General features: G+C 42.5%; 3 protein-coding genes and 1 non-coding gene across 9 annotated transcripts in view; 2 read left to right on the forward strand and 2 right to left on the reverse strand.

Moving 5' to 3' along the window:
* Window positions 1–26,255, forward strand: part of znf1086 (zinc finger protein 1086) — an 893,143-nt gene that overhangs the window by 88,628 nt on the left and 778,260 nt on the right. The window lies entirely within an intron of this gene.
* Window positions 1,938–3,406, reverse strand: LOC141381901 (uncharacterized). Its single transcript, XM_088650972.1, has 2 exons — window positions 2,987–3,406; window positions 1,938–2,630 (listed from the first exon to the last, which is right to left on the reverse strand). The coding sequence occupies exons 1-2, from the start codon at window positions 3,312–3,314 to the stop codon at window positions 2,272–2,274; spliced, it is 687 nt and encodes a 228-aa protein (XP_088507098.1). The 5' UTR covers window positions 3,315–3,406; the 3' UTR covers window positions 1,938–2,271.
* Window positions 15,743–15,815, forward strand: trnar-ucg (transfer RNA arginine (anticodon UCG)). The gene has a single exon. It is a non-coding gene; the product is annotated as a tRNA-Arg (tRNA).
* Window positions 19,840–26,255, reverse strand: part of LOC148682864 (NACHT, LRR and PYD domains-containing protein 3-like) — a 30,599-nt gene continuing 24,183 nt past the window's right edge. For 4 of the 6 annotated variants that reach the window (XM_088650851.1, XM_088650853.1, XM_088650852.1 and 1 more), the window contains one exon: window positions 19,840–22,262. In XM_088650851.1, the coding sequence (XP_088506977.1) occupies window positions 21,736–22,262 (527 nt within the window). In that variant the 3' untranslated portion in view covers window positions 19,840–21,735. Of the gene's footprint in view, window positions 22,263–23,284; window positions 23,290–26,255 lie in introns of all 6 variants that reach the window. The other 2 variants (XR_015943076.1, XM_088650855.1) reach the window with 2 other exon arrangements.

Consider the following 26,255-nt stretch of genomic DNA (forward strand, 5'->3'; position numbering starts at 1 on the left):
AAGAAACTCATCAAGTTTTTTTGTAGATGTTCATGAAGCACTTTGACATCCTGAGTAAAAGGGATGGTCTGTGGTGCATTCCACTTGGCTTCTTTTAGCATTGTTAAAGCAGTAGCTGAAATATACTCATTCCACCTTGCCTGGTGTACTTTTCTGAAGTCTCGTGCACACGCTGCACGCTCATGGTCACCACATATCATTGCATTGCTCTCAACAATGCTACAGATCTTGTTCAAAGAATGGCAAAGTTTGAGAGCTAATGAAGGAATGCGGTAGGAGGTTGTCTCTTCATCAAAGCCAGAAACAACTGTAACAGCTGATATGACGTGTTTAAAGTCTGCCATTGTTCTCAGTGGGGTAATCGTTCTTGCTTGAAGAAGTGTGCCAATTTCTCTCATTTTTTGTCTTATGTAATCATACTTGGTCACATCCGATCCCATTCTGTTGTACATGTTTTCTCCCAGTTGGATGATGCATGAGTCACTTTGAACAGTCTCAGAAACATCATCGTAGTTCATCAGGGAAAGCACTCTCTTTAAACCTTTGCTTACTTCAAGCCAACGGGTGTTTTAAAAGTGCAAAGAGATCGAACTCTTTTTCTACCTTGAGGTTTATCCGTAGCAGGTTTCAGGGGACAACTTTTCATGCGTTTCCAAAGGCTGAGTTTGCCATACAGCCCCTGGCAATGAACACAAAGAATTAAGTCTTTTATTTTTTTGTTATTTTTTGGTCGGTAACACGCAATCATTTGCCCATGCCCGTGTCTTGCCACATTGGTGTTGTGTGCAAAGTTTTCCCCTTTTTTCAAAGTATGTTTAACTGTACTTGCTATTGCTTGGATTTTTTGGGAAATGCAATAGCCTTTGCAACCTCCACCTCATTGCGGTGAACAAACTCCAGGTGTCTTGCATTTTTGAAAATGGCTTAAAGCAATAAAGGCAGTACTGTTTTTTGCTATATGATTTGCATTTTGGTCTTGGTAGTGGCATTGATTGAACAAAAGTACTTTTGTCAGAAGATGCATCTCTGTTTAGTTTGACATTTCATCTTTTTTGATGCCATTTGTTTACCATATTCATCATTTGCTTCTGAACTGTTTTCAGACTTGTTTGCAGAGACACTACCATTTGACTCATCTGAGCTTATTTGGGGTATGTAGTCATCATCGCTGTAATCTGTAAGGTCTGAACCATTGAAGGCACTTCCAGAATACTGAATTAGAAAAATTAAAAGTGCAGTCTTTAATTAAATATTTTAGAACATATGTAATACAATACACAGATGCCAAAATTTAACAGATTTTTAATAATACCACTTTTTAATAACAGTTACCTGTCTTTTCCTCGACGGTCCTAATGAGTGCATCTGGAAGAGAGCAACAACAAATAATCAATTAATATAGTAAAAGTAATGTTGTATAAAAAGAATCACGATACAGTCTAACTGATACAATCCAACTACATCAAACAACTCAGCATACTGTTTTTATAATAGGCCTGTGACTGCCCATTGTACAACAGAAACAGATCTACAGGCTACCATCTGACTGAATAAATACTACCTTTATTTCAATTAACACAGCTTTAAGGAGGTTTAAAACAAAAACATTAATACTAATATCTATGCACAAACTAATTTCAAGTACTAACCTCTCCTAATAAGTGCGTCTCAGATGTTTGTGTTGAACTCACAGGAGTCAATGAAGCACAAGGCACAGGAGAAAATAAGGGTTCATCAGGACAGGAGGAAGATGATGCGAGTGACACTTGTTGCTGTTGCAGGTGATGACATTGCTCAGAAGAGTATGAAGATGTTGTGAATGTTGCAGATGCAGGTGATGAACGCTGCTCAGGAGAGTATGAAGATGTCGTGAGTGTTGCAGTTGCAGGTGATCAGAGGTGGAAAGAGTGATAAAATATTCTACTCAAGTAAAAGTACTGTTACTTCAATAAAATTTTACTTAAGTAAAAGTAAAGTTACAGGTCTAAAAAAATCTACTCAAGTAAAAGTAAAAATTAATTCATTAAAAATGTACTCATGAGTAAAAAGTATTAAGTAACTATTTCTTTTAACACCTGTGGTGGGGTAGATAAGGGTTTTTAGTGTAGTTCAAAAAAACAAGGGGACATAAATCTCCAATTAGTACTTTTTATTTGAAGGAACAACTTTAAAAATTAAAGAAAAAAAAAAAGAATAGAATAAAAAAATATTATTATTTCAAACCTTTGACAGGTCATTCTGCCTAACAATTTAACAACTGGGTGTCCATCTTTATTCTATGAACTTTCTGTTTAGTTTTAGCAACAACTGGTTTTCAAAATTAGAAGAGTTCATCCGTGCTCGCTTTGCGGTGAATTTAAGTCCAGCACAGCTGAAGAGACGCTCACAGGCAGCTGAGGCAGGAAGGACAATATTGAGTTTGAGAGAAAGTTTCTTGATGTGTGGAAATGACTTCAAGAGATCCATTTTGTCTGAGACACAGGAAAGGTACTCATCTAACTCCCCTGTACCTTGTGACCTTCTGAACTTCATTGAGGAGAAGAAATCATCTTCATCTGATGAATGTTGTCCGTCTTGCTCCACTGCTACCTCTGCCATTTGGTCAAGGTGTTTTCTTATATACACCAGTCCTGTTAAGTGACAAGACACACACACATAAACATAGTGCAAACACATTAGGCATGCACGATTAATCTATTTTAAAGCAAAATCACAATTTGAAAAGGTGCGATTTTCAAATCACAAAAGCTGCAATTATTTTGATTATTACTATGGCAAGGGAGGCGAGCACGAAACATTTAAACGATCCAACTAATGTTACTTAAACAGCAGACAACTGTTCAAACTTCATCTCTGCTCTGCTTCTCTCTGTTTTTCTAAACACAGAATTCACTTAACTCTCCTACAACACTGTTAAATAATAAAGTAAATAAAACAGATTAACAATTAACATCTGGTTACACTATATTAAAAAAAAGAATCATACCTGCTTCTATGACATCAGTCTTCTCAGTCCAGGTGTTCTTGAACTTTGGCAGAAGTATTGCTGCAGCAATCAATTCAGGGTCTTGGATCATCCCACCAAAGCGCTTTTGGATGCCATCCTGAACTGCTCTGATAAGGGGCAGACACATCTTGAAAGATGTCTCCAGTCTGCAGAGATTTATTTGTAACTGGAAAATCACGGGCAGGAGCCACCCCATGTGTGTGTTGTTCTCTGCCTGAAGGATATTCAAAGCCTTTACCACAGGTTTCATTACAGTGCAGTACTCCGTCAGGAAAACTATTTCAGCTGGACTCAACCTGTACAACATAAAAGGCCATGCTATTAATTATTTGTAATCAAACAGTTAATACATTTCTTGCAAGAATAGGTGTTGAATGTGTAGACAATTCTAAAATGTATTTACAATTTTACACAAGTAAAAAGGAAAGAAAGAACCAGTAATATTGGCCAATGATTTTCATTTTTGTTATTATTTCATACTTTATAATTATCCATAAAACAATAATAAAAAAAACTCACATTTTTACTTTGAATTCTTCACAGACATTTCTGATAAAATCCTCGCCCATCTCTTCTATGATCCTTTTGATTCTCTCCACAGCCAATGGATGAAAACTCCAGGAGGTTTGTACAGCCCACTTGGAGCTGACCATGCAGGTCGTTTGGAGCAGGCTCCGATTTCTATTTATACCTTTCTCAGTCAGGTAACTTCCTTTTCAGTAGTATGAGCGTCTGCACTGTGTGGCATATTTGCAGACATATAGCAGAGAACAAGAGCAAGAACTGTGATCCAGGCTCTGAGACTTTCTCTTCTCCAGGAGGAGGTTGCAAACATTAGAGTTATTTTTGTCAGAGCAGCTGCAGCACACCTGGGTGGAGGCCCACAGCTAGACTTGAGGGCAACCTTTAGCCAGGCCTTCCCTGGTGTTTTTGTGGTTAGGATTCAGCGCTCTCACCGCTGTGGCCCGGGTTCGATTCCTGGTCTGGGAACTTCCTTTTCACCTCCATGGTGAACTTCGAGCTGTGTTGCCGATGATCTCTTCACGAAAGCGGCTCTGAGCGCAAAAGATGTCCTTTGAGCCGCACTGTAAGACGTAATAAGACGCACTCTGGCACAGACGTCCAGTCTGCACGCTGGAATACACGCTATTATCTCATGGTCGAGACGCAGCTTCAAAAATTAGTTTCAAACCGGAAGTACGAATGTGCTTGAAATAACATAAAAACAACCAATTTACACTTTTTAGTGAAATATTTGTGTCCTAATAGTTTTTTAGCAATGTGGGACACATATATGACTGTCAACAGCTCAAAAAATGTGTTTTGGTGTTTCATGACCCTTTAAGGTACAAATGGTAGAGAAAATACACACATGATAATCTTACTTTGTTTTTCTTTTAACTAAGTATATTTTTATATGTTTTGTCTCAAATTATTTTATGTAGGACACAAATGCCTCAAATGCAGCTTTAACATCATTGGAATAAATTATATTTTAACATATTCAAATGGAAAAGCTAACATATTAAAAAGGAATAATTATTTACAAGGTTACTTTTATATCTGCATTTTTATAAACTGAAGCAGTTCTGTCCCAAACCTTTGAAAAATAGTCCATGTTGTCTTTATATTTTTATTTGCTTCGTTTAATACTGATTTTACTTTATGCTTTCAAAATATGTAATTATGCAGTTATAGTGATATTGTGCTATTTTGCTACATAGTAGAAGTGAACTAGTTTTGTTTTGTGTTAAAGCACTAAAACTTAGTGTAAAAGGGGGCACTCAGGGGTAGACCCTCGACCCCTAAGACTAACCCAAAGATGGTCTTCCCAATGGTAAGTATTCAACTTAATGGACAGTGACAAGCAGAGTAATCACGGTTCAAGCAAATCTCAATTTTATTTCTTACATTTACTATTTAAAACATTGAGCTCAACATCACAATAAAAATGTTGCCTTAATTACACAGTGTTCCTAGTAACAAAAACACCAATTAAGGACACCTTCCCAACTCTGAATTCATAAGCGCTTAAAGCATCATCCCCACAAATGGACAGGTAGATGGATCAATATGTACCCGATATCACTCTAGAACACCATACATTTAGCCAAAAAAAGGAAATAGACACAAAAAAATCATAATAGACAAAATCAATACAATACCCCAAAAATCCATACAACCATAAACCCACCCACAAATGGCATAAACCGAATCAATAAAGCTAGTTAGGTGGTGATTCTAGAACACAACCACAAAAAAAAAAAAAATACATAGCAATAAAAAAACATTAAACAATATCAATACAAATACCAGGAAGACTATACCAATATAAATCCCACCCGCAATCAACAAAAATGAAATTGGTAATCAGTTGTTATTTCTTGGTTATTCAATGTGTCCCACTCCAGCATATAATAAAACCCAAATAGGAACCACTATGTAGGACCCCTAGATGTTGAAAACAAAATCATACACCCCAAACAAAAAAAAAATCAAAATATAGTAAATCATATACACCACAAACCACACAATTCAAAATATCACCGTCACACCACCCTTGGTTCCGATTGGGCAATACTAAGCAAATAAGTTAGTGTCACATCATCACTACAATCATAATAACGACACCAACTTCTAAAAATAATAATCATAAACTAATAATAATGACAACAGCAACCAAAGCAACCCATACAAAGAAAAAAAGAAAAACAAAATGGAATAACACTTCGTACAAAATCACATCACTCAAAGCAAATAACAAACACACTAGACTAACATGGTTTCCGACGGCAACACTCGTAGATGGTTTGAGGACCTGTATAAATCATACAGCGAGCGCGCATGAATGAGGCAGCGCACATGAATTGGCCAAGGAGGATGGAGTCCGAAGCGCTTGCGTCTGATGTCCACACACGCACGCGTAGGAATGCCATTCAGAATAGGGCCAGATGCCACTTAAATTACAGCAAAGCAGCAGCTAGCAGACTCTGCAAAACAACAACATTCCTTAAAACTCTTTTCCCTTTTTTTCTACGTTTACTCTAACACACAAAACTTACCTTTGGAATAAACTCTACATTACGCACATAAATTGGCCGCACATAATCAGGTTAATTTCAGACTGCCACCACTATCCTTAAAAGAAAAATACACTCATGTAAACTTAATAATCCATTCCATATTACTCACGGTTTCTAACATGCTCTACTCACTGGAGGGCTAGTGGAGAGACTCCCATCAACCGGTCCAAACAACAAAATGCCAACCCGAGACGGAGCGCGCACCTGCTCATGAAAAAGCCTTGACGTGATTGGCACGCAACGCACGCACCTAAAGGGTCCGCCTACCACAATCTACCCGGGCTTTTCAATCATTGTCCCAATGATTTAGCTATAACCAAGGGCGAAAAGTCCTACCATACTCTTGCTCCGAGGGATTCCCAGCCTGTACCAATAAACTAGCCGATACATTACCAGTCACTGCTTTGGGCAAATGATAACGATTAGAATGCTTCCCTGCAGTCACTCTATTTGATCTCCGTAAACTCTCCATCCCTTCAACAGAGGGCCCCCCAACTGGTACGTTATGTACTGGGGCCAAGGAGGAAACCTCACTAGATGTTTTATCTTGGCCTATTAGCAACAAATCATCTTCCGAAGAAGTAGGTCCCAGAGTTTTAACTACAACCGCTACAGAATCGTCAGCACACTCGCATTGTCCAGAATCCTGATCTAGTAACCCTAAATCAATGTGGTTAGTCGGTTGTACAGTGGTAGGTGCCAACTTTAATAAGGACCTATGTACATGTTTAATCCGGGAAGGCTCTTCTAAAGGAGAAATGCTGTACACCTGCCCCCCATCCCGCGGGGCCCTCACTATCTTATACAATGTGGTCGACCAGTGGTTTTGAATTTTATTTCGACCCCGAACTCCACTTTCACGCAACTGCACAATATAGTTCTCCATCAAAGGTTGACCCTTCACTGTCTGATCGTACAGCGTCTTCCTATAATCTGCTGCTGCGTCCAGCCGGGCTTTCACTCTTCCATATGTGTCTCTTAACCCTTCTTGATGCTTTGCCACCCAATCTTCCACATTACCCATAACCGGTTCTTCAACCGCAGCTAGCAGAAAATCTACCGGCAACCGAGGGTTCTGACCAAACATTAAAACATGAGGAGACTCCCCAGTTGAATGGTGGCAAGTGGTATTATAAGTAAACACCACCTGTGCCAAGTGCGAGGTCCAAGAACGTTTCTGTTCAGGTGGAAGGGAACGGAGCAGATCATGCAGCGTGCGATTAAACCGTTAACACTGTCCATTCCCTTGTGGATGATATGGGGTCGTGTGCGTCTTCTGGATTCCATAAAGTTGACATAATTGAGCAATCACCGCACTTTCAAAATTCCGCCCCTGGTCAGAGTGAATCCTAGCCGGCACACCCAGTTTATAAAACCATTCTTGGACCAAAACACTAGCCACCGTGGTCGCCCGCTGATCCCTTGTTGGCACCGCTAAAGTGTATTTAGAAAATACATCCGTCATAATTAGAACATGCTCACGCCCATCACTAGATGGTTCTAATAACGTGAAATCAACCGCCAATATCTGATTGGGCTTGGATGCCAACAAATGGCCCATGGGGGCACGTGCTGGTGGCTTGCTAGACTTCGAAATGGCACACTGCCAACAATTCTGGCAGCGTTCCTGCACATATGCACTCATACTTGGCCAATAACACCTACTGCGAATCAAGTCATAAGTTCGATCTCTGCCCTGATGACCATGCCCATCATGCAGCTGCTGAAATACCTCATCCCACAGCACCTCTGGTAGTACTAATTGATCTATCTCCTCCCCCCCGTCAGGGAGCTTCAGTTGCCGATACAACAATCCTCCCTTTAAAGCCAATCTTCCCCATTGTCGTAAAAGCTCCAAACCAAACTTTGACATTAACTGTCGCTCCGCCTTTGAGGGATACTTCTTCATAGAAAAGAACCTGAGAAATGGCCCCACTGTTGGATCACCTGCCTGCATTTGCTGTAGTTGTTCTCTGGAATACAGTGGGAAGACAGTAATAGCATGTTGCTCTGCTCCTACCAAATCACCTTTTTCCCTCTGACAATTGTCAGCTGTGCGAAGCCTCTCAGGTAGTGGTGTACCCGACAATGGTTTCGACCTCCCAGAGGAATACTGTCTTGACAAGGAATCAGCATTTCCATTTACACGGCCAGGGCGATACTTTATCTCATAATCAAAAATCTCCAACTGGGACACCCAACGTTGTTCGGTTGCACCTAACTTGGCGGTACTCAAATAGCTCAATGGATTATTATCAGTATAAACTGTGCAGTGATGGCCCAGGAGATAATCCTTGAACTTTTCTGCCATTGCCCATTTTAGGGCAAGAAGTTCTAACTTCATAGAGCTATAGTTCTCCATATTCCTTTCTGTTGGCCTAAGCCCTCGACTAGCATAGGCCACTGGCCGCAACTTACCACCCTGCTCCTGGCTAAGCACTGCACCTAACCCTAAATGGCTAGCATCCACATCAAGCACGAATGGCTTAGAAAAATCAGCATATGCCAAGACAGGGGCAGTTACCAACTTATTTTTAAGATACTGGAACCCCTCTTCACACTCTGGGGTCCAGCAACTCTCCATTGGTTTACCTGACCCCCTTCTTTTCTTTGTGCCAATCAATTCTGCTACCAAGCGATGGAGAGGGGCAGCCAACTTTGCAAACCCCTCTACAAATCGACGATAGTAGCTTGCAAACCCTAGAAATGATCTTAGATCTGCAACATTGTTCGGCCGCTTCCATTCTGCCACTGTGCTTATTTTACCTGGGTCAGTAGAGACACCCTCCCTCGAAACAACATGCCCCAAGTAATGTACTTCTTGACGGAAAAAACAGCACTTATCCAATTTTGCTTTTAAGCCCTCTTGTTGCAGACGGCCAAACACCAACTCCAGCCGTTCCAGGTGTTGGGATACGGTGGACGAAAAAATAATAATATCGTCCAGGTACAACAACAATGTTTGGAACCGTTGATCCCCAAACATCCGCTCCATCAACCTTTGGAACGTGCTTGGGGCATTGCACAGCCCGAAGGGCATCCGATTAAATTCAAACAGCCCAAAGGGTGTGCAAAAGGCCGTCTTGCTCTTATCCTGCTCTGCCACTGGAACTTGATTGTATCCACTTACCAATTCTAAAGTAGAGAACCACTGTGCTCCCGAAAGGGCGTCCAGAGTCTCTTCTATGCGAGGTAAGGGGAATGCATCCTTTCTTGTTTTCTGATTTAACTGCCGATAGTCCACACACAATCGTATCTTACCATCTTTTTCTTGACCACCACTATTGGGGAAGCAAATGGACTACTACTTTCCCGAACCACTTGACTTGCAAGCAGTTGTTGAACATGCTCTTTAACAGCAGCATAATCAGATGGTGGAATACGGCGATACCTCTGCCGTACGGGGGCAGGATCTATTAATGGGATCTCGTGTGTGATTAAGCTAGTACAACCTAAATCACACTCGTTACTTGAAAAGACAGATCTAAACCTAGTCAACAGATCCCTTACCTGACTCCTTTCCTCTAGGGAAAGATGCTCTAATTCTAATCCCTTAATTGCCTTACTCACCTCATCAATTTCCCCAACTTGTGACGAGACTGTGGCGCACAATTCCGGAGCTGAACCTGGACAAGAAACAATAATATTCCCTGGCCAATTAACCGGCTGAGCTGGACACAACCTTCCCACCACTACTCGTGGTTGCAACAGAACATCATGCTCACTAATATTGACCAGAGGAATTCTTGCAATGCTCGCTTGCACTGAAACCAGTGATATGGAGGCCAATACACCCGATGGAAGTGGGTTCCCCTCATCTAAAGGCTCATAAAGGGCCATAGACAAGGCTCCACAGTGTGCAGTACATGTAACCGAAACAAACTGTAAGGAATTGGCTGGAATACGAACAGCTCGCCTCCCCCTAACACGAACCAGTCCACCGGTAAATTCTGGCCTCCCCGAACCATCAGCTTGGCAGTACTGCATTGCCATCTGCCATGCTGGGGCTTCCTTAACTATGGGGAGATCAAACAACTCTGTCCCATGTTGATTAAACAGCTCTCGGAAGCACTCTCCTATCACATTCATTCCCAATAAGCCTGGCAGCCCTGAAGTTGTGAGGCCCTGAACAGGGTCCTTCACGATCAAGACCCCTTTCTTATGAATGACTCTACCCAATATAACAAAATCCAACTCCAGATATCCTACAAACGGAATAACTGAACCATTAGCAGCACGAAGCTGCAACCACCCACAATTATTTAACCTTTCCTTACCCCAAGGCTCAAAATGTGCTAGAAAGAAACTCTCCGTGATCGTTGTTACCATAGAGCCAGTGTCCAATAAACATGGGACATTAACCCCACCCATGTTAACCATAACCGAAGGGCACTTACCCAGAAGGGTAGAAGGCGATTCATTAAGGGGGGCAAGAACTGCAGAGCCTGGTACTACCCCTTCTGAACTGCGGCTCGTCAGTGCAGAGGGTTGTAGTTTTCCGCCTGTCCATCACGTGCAAGTACATTACTACATACGCGGGCCTGTTGGTCTTTGGAGTAAAGCTGCGCTGACGTACAATTCCGAGCAATATGCCCAGGCTGATTACAACGCCTACAAATAATAGGTCCTTGCCGTCTAGCATAACCGCCTCCCTGTTGGGACTGGAGTTGCTGTAAACTTTGAGTAAGTAAATTAAGCTGTTCTTGCTGGGCTCTCATCATTTTCTTTATCTCCATTAACTCTGAGGTGTTAACATTAAGTGACTCAGAGGAAACCATCTGTCCCTGTACCCTATACTGAAGCGCAGAGGAAACTGGGACAGAATTACTTCTCTCCCTCATCTCATAGTGAAATCCCTCTTCCACCCACCTAATGGCTTCTTTTCGAATATCCAAAAGAGTAAACGTAGGATTTAATCTAACATGCCGTTTAAGTTCCCGTCTCAACCCACTATCAAGCACATGTTCTACAAACTGGTCTCGAAGTAGGACGTCCGAATTAGGTATACCCCCTGGAGCCTGTTGGACTACCTTCTCCATTAGGGCAAACAGAGCATGTGAATACTCCTGTAGGGATTCCCCCTCTAGCTGTCTCCGAGCAAAAAAACTTTGCTGTAAAGCAATATAGGACTGTGGGTATCCATAAAGTTCTTGTAAAATCAAAAAGATTTGCTCTGGGGTTTCCCTATCCTTCTGGGCTCTATACTTAATTTCATTCTTAGCAGGACCCCCCAAATGATCAATCACAAACAAAACCTGCTCAGCTGAAGGCAAATGTCGACCCTTTAAGCAAGCCTGGATCTCCTCCACCCATTCAAATACACTGTCTTCACCCCTTCCACTAAAAACACGACACTTCCGTTCCCTAGGAACGTAGACTATCCGTTCAACTATGGGACTAGGGGCAGGAATGCTACTCACAGTCGATGAAGCTGTGGCTGCTGCAGCTTGACTCGACTGTTGTTGATGCAACCGCTCATTCTCTCCCCTCAGTGACTCCACCTGCTGTCGCAACTCCTCCAATTCCTTCTCCATACTTAGCTCTTACCACCAAGTAAAGGAAGAGGAAAACAGAAAACACAAACCCCTACAAATCACACGACTGAACTCACCAACTGCCAACTGCTGCTTTGCTGTAAAACAACGAGATCAGAAAATAAGATACAACGCACAATAACAATACCACACACCGAACAATATGCAACAAAAACTGGTAGGCGAGAAAGAGAAAAAAAAATTCAAAATATTCACCGTCACACCACCCTTGGTTCCGATTGGGCAATACTAAGCAAATAAGTTAGTGTCACATCATCACTACAATCATAACAACGACACCAACTTCTAAAAATAATAATCATAAACTAATAATAATGACAACAGCAACCAAAGCAACCCATACAAAGAAAAAAAGAAAAACAAAATGGAATAACACTTCGTACAAAATCACATCACTCAAAGCAAATAACAAACACACTAGACTAACATGGTTTCCGACGGCAACACTCGTAGATGGTTTGAGGACCTGTATAAACCATACAGCGAGCGCGCATGAATGAGGCAGCGCACATGAATTGGCCAAAGAGGATGGAGTCCGAAGCGCTTGCGTCTGATGTCCACACACGCACGCGTAGGAATGCCGTTCAGAATAGGGCCAGATGCCACTTAAATTACAGCAAAGCAGCAGCTAGCAGACTCTGCAAAACAACAACATTCCTTAAAACTCTTTTCCTTTTTTTTTCTACGTTTACTCTAACACACAAAACTTACCTTTGGAATAAACTCTACATTACGCACATAAATTGGCCGCACATAATCAGGTTAATTTCAGACTGCCACCACTATCCTTAAAAGAAAAATACACTCATGTAAACTTAATAATCCATTCCATCTTACTCACGGTTTCTAACATGCTCTACTCACTGGAGGGCTAGTGGAGAGACTCCCATCAACCGGTCCAAACAACAAAATGCCAACCCGAGACGGAGCGCGCACCTGCTCATATAAAGCCTTGACGTGATTGGCACGCAACGCACGCACCTAAAGGGTCCGCCTACCACATTAGTATTAGTGGGACCTAACTATTTTGTTAATTACTAAATGCCCACAGAGCATGCTCATAGGACATACTTCTGACTCAGATAGTATACCTATACTTCGCCCATTGTGGCTATATACACTACACTTTGTGTGGACTTGCTATGGGCCCACAGTGAACTTCTGTTTCGAGTGGGCCAGCCCACAGTTTGGTCTAGCGACATTGTATATGTTTTTGGTATAGACATGTTAGTTTGGGAATTTGTGCACTAAAACTGTACACTTAAGTACATGAAGGTGAGCTTAAGCAAACTGCATTAAACATTCAAAACTATTGTATAATAGGCTAAGAGAGACAATAGAAAAGCATATCTTAATTAAGATATAAATTGGATCCCATTAAAATATTGTAGAAATTATCCTAAAGGATTTTTATGTATTGTACTATAAAACAATCCTATAGGAATGGTTGCAAAATATGATCAAAATTCTAATTGAATTCAGAAGTCCACAACATGTTCATTAACTGAAAACACAGCTGAAGGTGCTACAATTAACATATAAACACCCTAGACAGCACATCACATCACCACTGCTTTTTCTGTGACAGACACAGGTCTCATCTAGGAATCATACCACGAGACCAACAAGCCCTGAAGAAGTCCTCAGCAGTGCCAAAAAAAATTTCTGTGAAACTGGTCCAATCTACTTTTTGTTCATGTTGTTTTTGTTACGTGCGTCAGCAACTCCCTGGATGCATATAACAGTTCACAGGCAGTAAAAACGGCCCAGTGGCCTAATGGATATGGCATCACCCTTCGAAGCTGGGGATTGTTGTTATTTGCACACACCAGATCGTCTGAAACCAATAGGGATCCTAAAGTGCTGTTTTCTGAGTTACAACAGCTTCCTGAGTCATACAACAGATATTGCAAATGCTAGTATTGGTCCAGTGGCCAAATGGATAAAGCATCACCCTTCGAAGCTAGAGTTTGTGGATTCAAGTCCTGTTTGGTTTGTTGGGTTACTTTTAAGTTGTGTGAAAAAATCCTGACTTGTCTACTCAAAGCTTAGGTGTGAGGATCTGAGCACAATAGTTAGCTTCGAATTCTCAGACTTGCTGCACACTTCAATTAAGATTTTTGCTTGAATCTCACTGTCACGTTAACAAACTAAAAGGTTCCGCTAAGCTCTGGTAATGGAGATCTTGACTTCAAGTACCCCGTGGCTCTCAGCTAACGGTCTCATGTTAGGTGGATGGTGATGAAATGCAAACAAGAAAATAGCTGCAGAAAGGTTGTGATTTCAAGTTAATGAGAGTGGCCTTGACTGGAATTCGAAACTCTCAAGACCAGTCACATTATACACTAGAACCATACCCCAGAACCAATGAGACAAGAATGTGAATGATTGCAGAAAGAAAATGTTTGGCCATTAGTTCTTATTTGACGGAATGCAAACTGGCATCAAGATTCTAAAGTGCAGTTTTCCATGCGGTGGCATCTTGTTGAAGGCATACAAGAGATACTTGATTGAAATTAGTGACATGGCTCAGTGGCCCAATGGATAAGGCATGAGCCTCCGGAGCTGGTGATTGTGGGTTTTCCACTGAATGTTCATTAAAGAGCCCATATTATACATGAAATAGGGTCATATCTTGGTTGTAAGGGTCTCCAACAACAGTCTAATATGCATGCAAGGTCAAAAAACACTTTCATGGTCTTATAATCTGCATTTATTTTTACCTAATTATCCCAGCGACACCCGTATGAATCGTCCAGTGATTCATTTGTTCCCAAACCCCTCCTTAGCGCGAAGCTAATCTGCGCTGATTGGACCAATGACAGCCTGTTGCGATTGGTCGACTGCCTTCAGTCAGAGTGAAATGTCAAACAGCTAATCAGCAATATAAAAGTAATCACAGTTCATACACGCTCGATAGTGTAGGCGTGGATTTTAGCTGCCAGTGGGTCAATGTAAATACAGTCGATGGACTTGAAAATACAGACGTCTATCTATTTTATTGAGCAAAAACACCAAAAACTGTCGAGGAGATCAAATAGCTTGTCTCACTCTGCTCTTTTCACAGACACAAACACACACACACAAACACACACTACCCTCGTCCACGGAGCTCCGTAAACAAAGCAGCACGCGTTGCGTTTTTAACGTGACTTTGCACGCGATAAGAGAATATAGCCAGTTAACCTCATACAGTACACGCGGTTACAAGTAACAAATCACAACTAAATACTTTTGCAAGCCAGAGTCAACAAGGCAACAACTTTAATCGCACGTACTTACGCTTGAGAAATGGAGGAAGAAACCCATCCTTACGTCCATCAGTAAGTTACTCTTTACTGATCCTTCCTTTAACAAACGCTGATGAAGTATTCTTTGTAGCATGTAGTTTCCAGAAGTTTCCAGTAGTTTCCAACTGCTTGGCTATAATGCTGATGTTTCATCTTTGGGTAGAGACTCGATAATATCCATCTGCAGTGTGACTTCAATCAACCGGCATGTTTGTGTGCGTGTGTTTGTGGGTGTTTGTGTGTGTCTGGGTTTCTGCGTCAGAGGGCGGGGCCTCAGGTTTGAAATCTCCCGGGTTTGCGCATGCACGTGAATAACTTGGTTTTGTTCGTACGTCATGGCGAAACACCTAATGACTCGGTATCAAGGCGACTCGTTTGAAGCACTATGAGTCGACTCTTTTATAGATGAATCAACCGTTTTAAACACTGTACACTTACAGATTTAAGCCTTAGCTGGATACTTCACTTCACTTAGAGCTGTGTTACACACTACATGGTAGTTTTCAAAAACCCATAATATGGGCTCTTTAACTAAAGTCACAGCAAAAGGTACTGCAATTAACAAAGAAACACCAAATGACCACTGCTTTTTCTGTGACAGACAAAGGGCTCATCCAGGATTTGAACCTGGGACCTCTCACACCCAAAGCGAGAATTATACCGCGAGACCAATGAGCCTTGTAAAAACACTCTGCAGTGCCACAAAAAAAATCTGTGAAACTGGTCCAATCTTCGTTTTGTCCATGTTTTTGTTACGTGGGTCAACAACTCCCCGGATGCATATTAAAGTTTAAAGACAGTCAATACAGCCCAGTGGCCTAATGGATAAGGCACCAGCCTTCGAAGCTAGGGATTGTGGGTTCAAGTCCCACCTGGGTTGTCTTTGATGCAGTTCCTTTTAAGTTGGCTGTGCAGCACAATCCAGTGTGACCTTCAAAAAGCTAGGTTCATACCCTTGGGTCAAAAAGACATGACAATGGAAAACTCGTCAGAGAAGCTGTTTTGTCATTAGGTGTACACACCAGATCGTCTGAATGCAATAGGGATCCTAAAGTGCTGTTTTCTGGGTTACAAGAACTTTTTGAGCCATACAACAGATATGGCGAATGCTAGTTTTGGCCCAGTGGTCTAATGGATTAGGCATCACTCTTTGAAGCTGGGGATTGTGGATTCAAGTCCCATTTGGGTTGTGTTTGTTGGGTTAAATTTAAGTTGTGTGAAAAAATCCTCACTTGTCTACTCAAAGCTTAGGTGTGATGATCTGAGGACAATAGTTAGCTTCAAATTCTCAGACTTGCTGCACACTTCAATTAAGATTTATCCAATCTTGCTTGAATATAACTGACATGGCCTAGTGGCCTAATGAATAAGGCATCAGCGTCTGGAGCTGGGCATTGTGGGTTCAAGTCCCACCTGGGTAATTTTTGAAACTCTCACTTTAAGTTGAGAGCGATGTTTGGTGGATGAAACACAGTAGCTGTGAAAACATTCTTGAGATGTGTTTGCGTGTCATTAACTTCCTTCATTGGCATGCATATTACCTGTTATGACTAAAAGGGTAACAAAATTCTTAACGCGAAAGGTCATTTTGAATCGTGCATGGTGCCTACAGAGAAGAGACTGTACAAACACAAAAATGGTGCTCACATATAAAGCTAGTGGGTTGTTCAAGATCCATAAACAAATCTAAAAATCGAATCATTGCTGCTTTTTTTTGTCTGATTAATTGTACATGGTAGACTGATTTACAGTAGGTGAGAGTTCAATGTGGCTATTACCGCCGGGCATATACCACCGCCGCTTTAAATGGACAAGCACGTGTTTTCAATGATTGACAGCAGTTTGTGAATATGCCGCCAGGGGGCACAAAGGGATGTGAACAGCAGAAATAGTATATACAGTAGCTGTAAATATGCTACTGTTCTTATAAATGAAGATGAAACGATAAAACGAAGCATTTTAATTCCTTCATTAATCATTAAACATTTGTTAACACGCTTTATTATCATTGTAAACTTAAAAAAGTGCAATGAGGATTCATTTTGGAAAATAGAATTGAAGAAATAAAGACAACTAAAATAAAAGCACAAACATTCAGAACAAATAAGTAGGCCTAAATAAATAAATAAAGCAGTCTTTTAGACTAAATACAGATATGAGTAATTTGGAAATATTAATGTATTAATATTAATAATAATGTGGGAAATATTATTTTAAACTAGAATAAAATGTTTGTCAAGACAAACTTTAGGCTGGCTTGAGAAAGCTTAGACTGAATGTTTTTTAAAGTAGTTTTTAAAAGCTTAAATAAAAATAGTGCTTAAAAGTAGTTGTACGTTTTAACAAGCTTAACATTTAAAGCAGTTTTAAGTTTAAAGTAGCTTAAAGTTTTGAGTAAATTTTTTTTATTAATTACATTATTTTAAATCTACTTTATTTTGATTGGACTTCAACTGCATATGTGTTATCTACTACAATGCAAAGTTACTTGTCAAATAAATGACCACGGAGCATTAATTTGAGTTTAAGTTATTATCTTGTTCATGAAAACTGCATGCATGGAAAAAGAGAAAAAAATCAGTTAAAGATTTAATAACTCTCCTTAAAAAAACTCACCTTTTATTAGATTTAGATTAGACTTTTATTACATTTAAATGGTTGTTTGTCTCCACCTATTGTCATAATAATGTCATTTCTACAGATTTATTCTGTCATCATTTTGAGTGAATAAATAATTTTTCCATGGTTTAGTAAATCATAGTTTTGGCTTTTCCTACCAGGCAGAAAGGAGCTTTAGTTATTACATAGTTTTATCAAAACTTGTCAATTATTTATTGTCAATTGTTTGCACACAATAATGTTTTGTCTTGGTGATTGGACCTTCCAGTACAGAGACAAAAAGTATATAGTGCAAAGTTCTGCAAACACTAATAATATATTACATGCACAAATGTATAATATAAAATGATAAAGAAAAACAGTATTGCTAAAAAATGTTACTTATACAATATGTGAATTATTTGCAGATATAAACCTCACAAAGACCTCACCAAGATAGGCTACTCTGCATTAAATCATTTAGTAATAATGACCTGTTAAATTAAAATGGTAACTATGTTTAATGTTTATGCAGTAAGAGTTTGATAACTGCTATTGATCTGATATTGGTAATGTATATTTTTGTGTGGAGAAATACATTGATTTAAATTGTCTATTCATTGCCATTATATATTGATAATTGTATATTTTTATGTTTACTTGAGTATCTGTTTATCGTTCACACATTCATAAAGAAGTCACACTGCCAGCACTGAAACACTTGTCACAGTATCTTCTCATTATGTGTGTGTTTAGTTACATTTCAGATTGTGTAGCGAGTAAGCTACAGATTGGAAGGAAAAAAAACTGGGAAAAAAAAACAAAAAACGTGCAAGTTTGTGATCTTTTTGGGATTCATCCGATCTAATTTTGCTGCTAAATTAGAATAAAACAGTAATTTTCATCAAAAATTTATAATATATTTTTACATTTTCTATACCGTGGCAGAACCCCAAAAACTAGAAAAAAAGAAGTGAAAGACGATAGCAAAGTGATAGCTCAAAAGGATAAATAGAAATATTAATTTAGAATCACGGATGACTTGTTTAAGCGCAATAGCTCAAATACATGTCATAAAATAATAATAATAACAATCATAATTTAAATAATGAAATTATAACCTATCCCAATCCTGACATAGCTGCGTTTAAATAATAACTGAAGACGCTCCTTTAATGCATTCGCATGTTAAATTATTTTAAATTAGACGCCCCATCCATAACCAACCTTAAATCATACCTTAACTCTCTGTTTAACTTTTCCAAGTAAACTTTTGTTAAAAATGTTTTGTGACATTCTCATAAAATCTCTCTGGTTTTGAAAATCTTTGTTCGTAATTGTTCTTAGCCCTGTCAATGTTTATCTATTTTTTATTATTATTATAATATTTCCTCTCCTGTTTCTCTTACGTTTATATTCTTTAGCTGTCAATATAATACTTAGCGTCTATGGAAGAAAGAGTCAATAAAGATAGACAATGTGTAACATCATATTCATCAAAAGACGGTTTATGTGCAAGTAACCGCACCGGTCCGAGCAGGTAACGAGCCAGCATGGGAGACAAGCTCCGATAAGATTGCAGAACAACGTCTGTCCCTGGATCCGAGGAGTGAGCTTTACGCGATCACCAGCAGGCTTTCGTTACATAAGGGCAAATATAGATGACTAAACCCTCATTTACTCATTTTACTCATACTTTTTATTATTTATAATGTCCAAGGCATTGATATTAAAATTAAATGCTACTTTTTTGCCTTTATTAGCCTTTTTCTCGCCTGTTTACTGGGTTAAAAATCTTACATTATTCCATCTCCTCCTGCTGGTGAAAGCTAGAGCAGCTGGCTGAATTTATGGAAGCGAATATTTGAACTGAAATAAAATGAACTGAAAATGACCTTTTGAATATTATACATCGTATTTTTAAAGGGTATTGAATATTTTGTAAGTGAAATCTGAAAATTGAATATGAATTATTGAATTTTTAAGTATGAAAACGTGTTTGAAATATTTTTCGTTGAAATATTCACAGCTTAAATAAACAGATATGTTAAAATTCAGGACCTAAAAATACAAACCCTGGAATTCAAGTCATAAAAATGCAAGAACTTGTTAATACGGTGTATTATTTTTTTCAGTTTGTGATATTCCACAAGCTTTTTAATTCAAGACTTTAGGCATTGATTTTGTTCCATACACAGGCCTTTATCAGCATTTGTAAAGGTTACTAACGCTCCAGTTTCTTGCAGCACTTCACTGTTCTGAATTCTGACTGTAGTTTGGTTTAATGAAGTTTAATGTCATCTCAGTGTGATCAATGCCTAAATGCTTTATTGAAATAAAGAAGTGTTTAGGTTTAGTCTTAGATTTAATTTCACATTAATTAAAGCAAATGAACATTGAAATCAAAGTGTCTTCTCAACCCTGTTACAGTCTTCACCCCCGTCACTGTATTCTCCACCCTGTGACGTTCATATTGTTTAAGAGAAACAATTAAACATAGAAAGACTTCTTGCTGAGGACCAGCCGCCATGTTAAGCCTGACATTGTGAACATGTGGTTTGGGTAAGACATCTAAAGTTAAAGCTTTTTTAGAGAAATGAAGAGAGCACAGATGCATAAGTTGTATAATTATAATTAAATCACATCTGAATGTAAAACTCCTCAGAAATGTGATGTTTTAGCCATTAAACTGGTTTGAGGCACACATGAGCAACAGGGAAATGTTGGTTTTACAGCAAAAGCTTTGTGAAATCCTATTATTAAACTCAGTTTAGTCCGTTACGGGGTTGAGAATAACGGCTGTCTAAATAAGAATAAAAGAGAAAATAATATAAAACTTTAATGGCTGAGGGGGGAAATATCATCAACACACTTTTAAACATGAGTTTGCTCAAGCTGAACTATTAGCCAACGCCAGGAATGACCCTTATATTCTCTCAACTCTTCAACGTGCGCACACTACAAGATCTGAACACATCGGGCACAGCACACTACAGGATACTATTGAGACAACTGTGCCTGATGGAGCACATCACCCGACTGCAGAAGAACTCTGCTGTTTATTATAGGCCAGCGCACACATATCTGAGCCACTGCCAGAGCGAACAGCCTGCAGAATCAAGACAACAGCTGCTTGTTGAAGAGAGCACATCATGTCCAAACACACGTCTGATATCCTGATGATTATTCGGGATCAGAGAGAAGACGAAGGCGGATGAACAGAAGGAATGGATATGTGATGATGCTGTAGGGGGGAAGCAGTGTGGAGAGTTTTGTGTAAAGCACCATTGACCAAACGTGTTGGGGATTTACAACGGAGGATTCTGCAGGGGATTGTGGCAGTGAACGCGTCATATGTGTTGTTCACTCTAGTGTCCATGACGAGTGTCTCTTCTGTGCACATGGAGAGACTGTGGATCATCACGGCTATCTGGAGTGTAGACGCTGAACACAATAGTTTGATATGTGGAGCAGAGTTTTCCTGAAATGTGGACAGAATTGGACTCAGTGTAAGTTTCTTCTGGAGCTGGCGATAGTATGAGACACAGACTGAAATGGCGGCTCATTCACTGTTCAGCTGCTCAAGCAAAACTTGCTCTACTCACCACAACAAGAACCAGAACAGATGATGAACACCATCAAGAGATTTAGAGATTTAAAGCAATTCTCTCTCTCACAGACACACACACACACACATACACACACACACAAACACACTCTCTCTCACACACACAAACATAGACACTCTCACACTACACACACACACACACACACAGCAGTGAACACATGCGCACACACACACACACACACACACACACACAAACTCTCACACACACAAACATAGACACTCTCACACTACACACACACACACACACACAGCAGTGAACACATGCACGCACACACACACACACACACACATATGCGCACATACACGCTCACACACACACAAATGCGCACACTCTCTCTCTCTCTCTCTCACACACACACACACACACACACACACACACACACACAAATACAGACTCTCTTACATGCACACCCACACACGCACACATACTCTCTCACACACAAGCATGCATGCACACACACAAATACAGATACACACACACACACTCACACTAACACTCAGACACACACACACACTGCTGCTGACTGCTCCTGCAGAGGGGGTAAATGATTCTGGGTAAATCTCTCGTCAGTCTTCAGCTCAGTTTCACTGATGATCCAGGATAAAGCCTAAACCCAGGCCAGAGCGGCTCAGTGAATGTGGTCTGGACTGAGTGGATGAGGCTCATTGTGTCTCTATAGATGTTGTAGAAGATCAGAGTTCCTGCACTGTGATCCACAAACACTCCTATTCTCCTGCTGAGCGCCTTCACTGGGAGATCAGTGGGTGCGTTATTGTGCCAGAATATGAATCTGGAGGAATCACAGAACAAACTCCAGGACTGAGCATTACATCCAAACCAAGACTCAACACCATCTCCCTTCCTCCTGATGCTCTTATATGACACTGATATATACACATGACGATCTCCACTGCAGTCAATCGCCCAGTAACAGCGTCCACACACACTCTCTCTGCACAACACCTGAAGATGATCATCAAATCTGTCTGGATGATCAGGATACGGCTGATTCTCTCTCACACACTTCACCTCTCTGTTCTCCTCAGACAGAATGAGTTGAGTGTGTGCTGTGTTTGGATCCAGAGTGTGGAAACAGACATCTGAACACAAGAACACACACATTTACAACCACAGCTGTGTGTGTGTGTGTGTGTGTGTGAGAGAGAGGGTGTGTGTGTTTGTGCATGTGTTCACTGCTGTGTGTGTGTGTGTGTATCTGTGTGTGTGTGTGTGTGTTTGTGTGTGTGAGTGTGTGTGTGTGTATGTGTGTGAGTATGTGTGCGTGCATGCGGGCATGTGTGTTTGTTGGAGAGAGAGAGAGGGGGAGTGTGTGGGTGTGTGAGAGAGAGTGTGTGTGTGTGTGTGCATGTGTTCACTGCTGTGTGTGTGTGTGAGTGTGAGAGAGAGAGGAACGTTCGAGGTTACTAAAGTAACCCTTCGTTCCCCGAGGAGGGGAACGGAAGCACTATAAGTGGATTTGATTGTAAAATCCACGCATTGGGAGGTTCGGTTCAGAAGCTACTCGTCTGAAAGAGTATTGAACGGGCCAATTAAGAATGAATTGGCAGCGCAAGCCTGCGCTGGTGAGCGGCATAAGCAATCAACTGAGTATATAAGCTCACCTGGCGCCAGCAGACGCTATCCTTTTTAAGCTGAAGAGACTTTTAACAGCTAAGGGACAGTCATTATGGCGACGGAGTATAGTGCTTCCGTTCCCCTCCTCGGGGAACGAAGGGTTACTTTAGTAACCTCGAACGTTCCCCTTCGGGGGGAACTTCAGCACTATAAGTGGATTTGATTGTAAAATCCACGCATTGGGAGCCCATTGAAAGCGCCATAATGACTGCACCTTACCAACACCTCCGATGAGGAGATAGTCAAGCAAGCGTGACGCACCCACATCATGGGGGGCGCGGTCCTCCAACGTGTCCCTGGCCCTAATTTATCCTACTTCAACAGAAGTTTTACGGATTTATATATATTTTTTGGGAAGTCGTGAGCATCTAGATAATTCTAGGAAAATACGACAGTACGTTGGGAAGCGTGCAATCCCGATAGGGAGGAAGCTGCGGAGGCCATCCGTTACCCAAGGGGGGATAGATGGCAGAATTTACATATGGACTAGCCCTAAAAGGGGGAGTACGCATAGCAAAAGAGTGGTTAGCGGGGAGGGAAGACACGGGTCCGCCCAGGGGGGGAACTTAACCGTGGCGGAATAAGCATATGGGATCGCCTAGTGGGGATCGCGCATAGCAGGCACTTTTACCCAAAACGCGGGCTGACCAGCGGGCAGACCTACAACGTAGTGGGCCAGCAAGTGACTCCTCCGCTGAGTCAGTGCTGGGGGCCACGGAGGAATCTGCAGGGCTCACCTGACGGGGAACTTTACTGACAGATAAAAAGGCGCACGTATCTCCGTGTTAGGGAAAATGGCGCAGCAAGCGTGTTTCAACACCCTACCGAATTGTTTCCTCAATCACCAAGGGTTACCTAATACCCTTGAGGAAACCGGCTCCACTCGCAGATTGTAAAACCTTGCAAATGTGTTGGGTGTCACCCAGCCCGCAGCTCTACAGAAGTCTGTTAGAGGGGCGCCGCGTGCGCGCGCTCGAGAGGATGCGAAGCTCCGAGTGGAGTGCGCACGCGCTCTCGGGGGACGCGGCTCATCTCGGCTCTGATAGTGAAAGAAAGGCATCCACAATCTAGTGGGAACTTATTTCGGTACGGCACTTCCCTGCTGCCGACCGCTATAACAGACGAAGAGCTGCTCAGATGATCTAAACTCTGAGTGCGGTCCGGATAATACGCAAAACGCGAACTGGACCATAAGAAGGGCTGGGTCTGCCTCCTCCGAGGGCAGCGCTTGCAGGCTCACTACCTCGTATTAAAACGGAGTGCCAGCCCAATTACAGGCACGAGTCACTGACCGAAAAATGTCTCCGGGTCCCAGACCCTCTAATCGATATCAATGCGACCAGCAGAGCTGTCTTCAGGGACAGAAAGATACTGAGTCGAGGATCGAAGGGATCTGACGCGGCTTGTGTAGCGAGGGCGAGATCCTAAGAGGGCATGAGAGGGGGCGGGGTGGATTAATTCGCTTAACGCCCCTGAGGAACCGGATGATGAGGTTATGCGTTCCCACGGTGCTGCCAGCCACCGCGTTATGAGAGCGGAGATGGCAGCCACGTAACCTTGAGTGTGGAGGGCGACAGCCTGCTCTCCAACTTCTCTCGGCGTAAAGAAAGCACAACGCTGATCTGGCAAATTACGGGGGTCTTCTCAGCGAGAGACACACCATTCAGTGAATAGACTCCACGTCAGGGCATAGGCGCGCTCGGGGAGGGGGCTCTAGCCCGAGTGACGGTATTAGCCACCGCGATCGGAGGTTACCTAAGTCTTCCTCGCGTCTAAAATCTCTTCAAAGATCGGCGAGGGTGCCAGGTGGTGCCCTGTCCCTGAGAGAGTAGGTGCTCTCTCGAAGGGACTGCCAGGGGAGGGCTATCGCGAGGGAGAGCTCTGACATCCAGGTTCGGTTGAGCCAGAGGGGCGCAACCAGCAACCTGTTCCTCGTCCTCTTCCTGACCTTGCACAGTAACTGCGCGAGCAGGCTCACTGGGGGAAACGCGTATTTGCGCGTGCCCCGAGGCCAGCTGTAAGCCAGTGCATCCGTGCCGAGAGCACTCGGTCAGGGAAAGAACAACTGGCAATGAGCGATCTCGGGGGAAGCAACAGATCGATCTGGGCTTCCCCGAATCGCGCCCATATCAGCTGAACAGACTCGGGGTGGACGCAAGGCTGCCGTGAGAGCGCATCGGCTGCACGGTTGAGCTTGCCTGAATATGAATGGCGTGCAGCGATTTCAGCCGCGGATGACTCCAGAGGAGCAGACGGCGGGCGAGCTGAGACATGCGGCGAGAGCGCATACCCCCTATACGGCTGATATACGCCACCGCCGCCGTACTGTCCGTCCTGACCAGCACGTGTTGCCGCTCCAGCACCGGAAAAAAACGGTGGAGAGCGAGGAACACTGCCAACAGCTCCAGGCGATATGCCAATGCAACTGGGTACCTTTCCACAGGTCCGCAGCCGCATGCCCGCAACGCACAGCCCCCCAGCCCGTGTTGGAAGTGTCTGCTGAAACGACAACAAGACTGGACGCCTGTTCTAGAGACACCCAGGCCTGTAGGAACGAGGGGTCGCTCTAAGGGCTGAGGGCGCGGCGACACAGCGCAGTAACAGAGACTCGGTGTGCGCGCGCGTGCCATGCGCGTCTGGGGACTCGATCGTGAAGCCAGTGCTGAAGTGGTCTCATATAGAATAATCCGAGCGGCATGAAGCGGCTGCGGATGCCATATGCCCCAGGAGCCTCTGAAATAGTTTCAGTGGGACCACTATTTTACTGTCGAGCTCTCTCAGACAGTACAGCATCAGCTGAGCGCGCTCTCCGGAGAGGCGCGCTGCCATGGTGACCGAGTCCAGCTCCAGCCCGAGAGAAGAGATCCTCTGCACGGAGGCGAGTTTGCTCTTTTCTCGGTTGACCTGAAACCCCCACAGGTGGAAGTGCCAGAGCACTTTGTCTCTGTGCATAATCAACTGCTCCGAGAGAGGGCAAAAATCAGCCAGTCGTAAAGAATTGAGTATGCAGATGCCCGCGAGCCTAAGGGGCGCTGAGGCACCCTCCGCGGGCTTGGTGAGGACCCGCGGAGACAGAGAGAGCCCGAAGGGGAGGGCTTTGTATTGCCAAGCTCGACCTTCAAACGCAACCGCAGAAACTGTCGGTGGCGAGGAAGAGTGGAGACATGGAAATACGCGTCCATCAGGTCTAATGCTGCAGACCAACCCAGAGGACGAACGCACCGGAGGATGCGCTTCTGCGTGAGCATTCTGAACGGCAGCTTGTGCAGGCAGCGGTTCAAAACGCGCAGATCTAGGATTGGCCGTGACCCACCGCTCTTTTTGGGCACGATGAAGCGTGGGCTGTAAAACCCGCTCTCCATCTCGGCTGGAGGGAGCGGCTCGATTGCATCCTTCGCCAGGAGGACAGCAATCTCCTCTCGCAAGACAGGGGCGGACAGGGGGCTGACCCTGGTGAA

This window comes from Danio rerio, chromosome 4 (assembly GCF_052040795.2).
Source record: "Danio rerio strain M-AB ecotype USA chromosome 4, GRCz13ab, whole genome shotgun sequence".
In the NCBI taxonomy this organism is placed as follows: domain Eukaryota; kingdom Metazoa; phylum Chordata; class Actinopteri; order Cypriniformes; family Danionidae; genus Danio; species Danio rerio.

Excerpts from the sequence above, each read along its gene's own strand:
- LOC141381901 (XM_088650972.1), bottom strand. The coding sequence starts at position 3,314 with ATGTTGTACAGGTTGAGTCCAGCTGAAATAGTTTTCCTGACGGAGTAC. Across the intron at positions 2,631-2,986 it reads GACTGATGTCATAGAAGCAG|GACTGGTGTATATAAGAAAA; the intron begins GTATGATTCTTT and ends GTCACTTAACAG.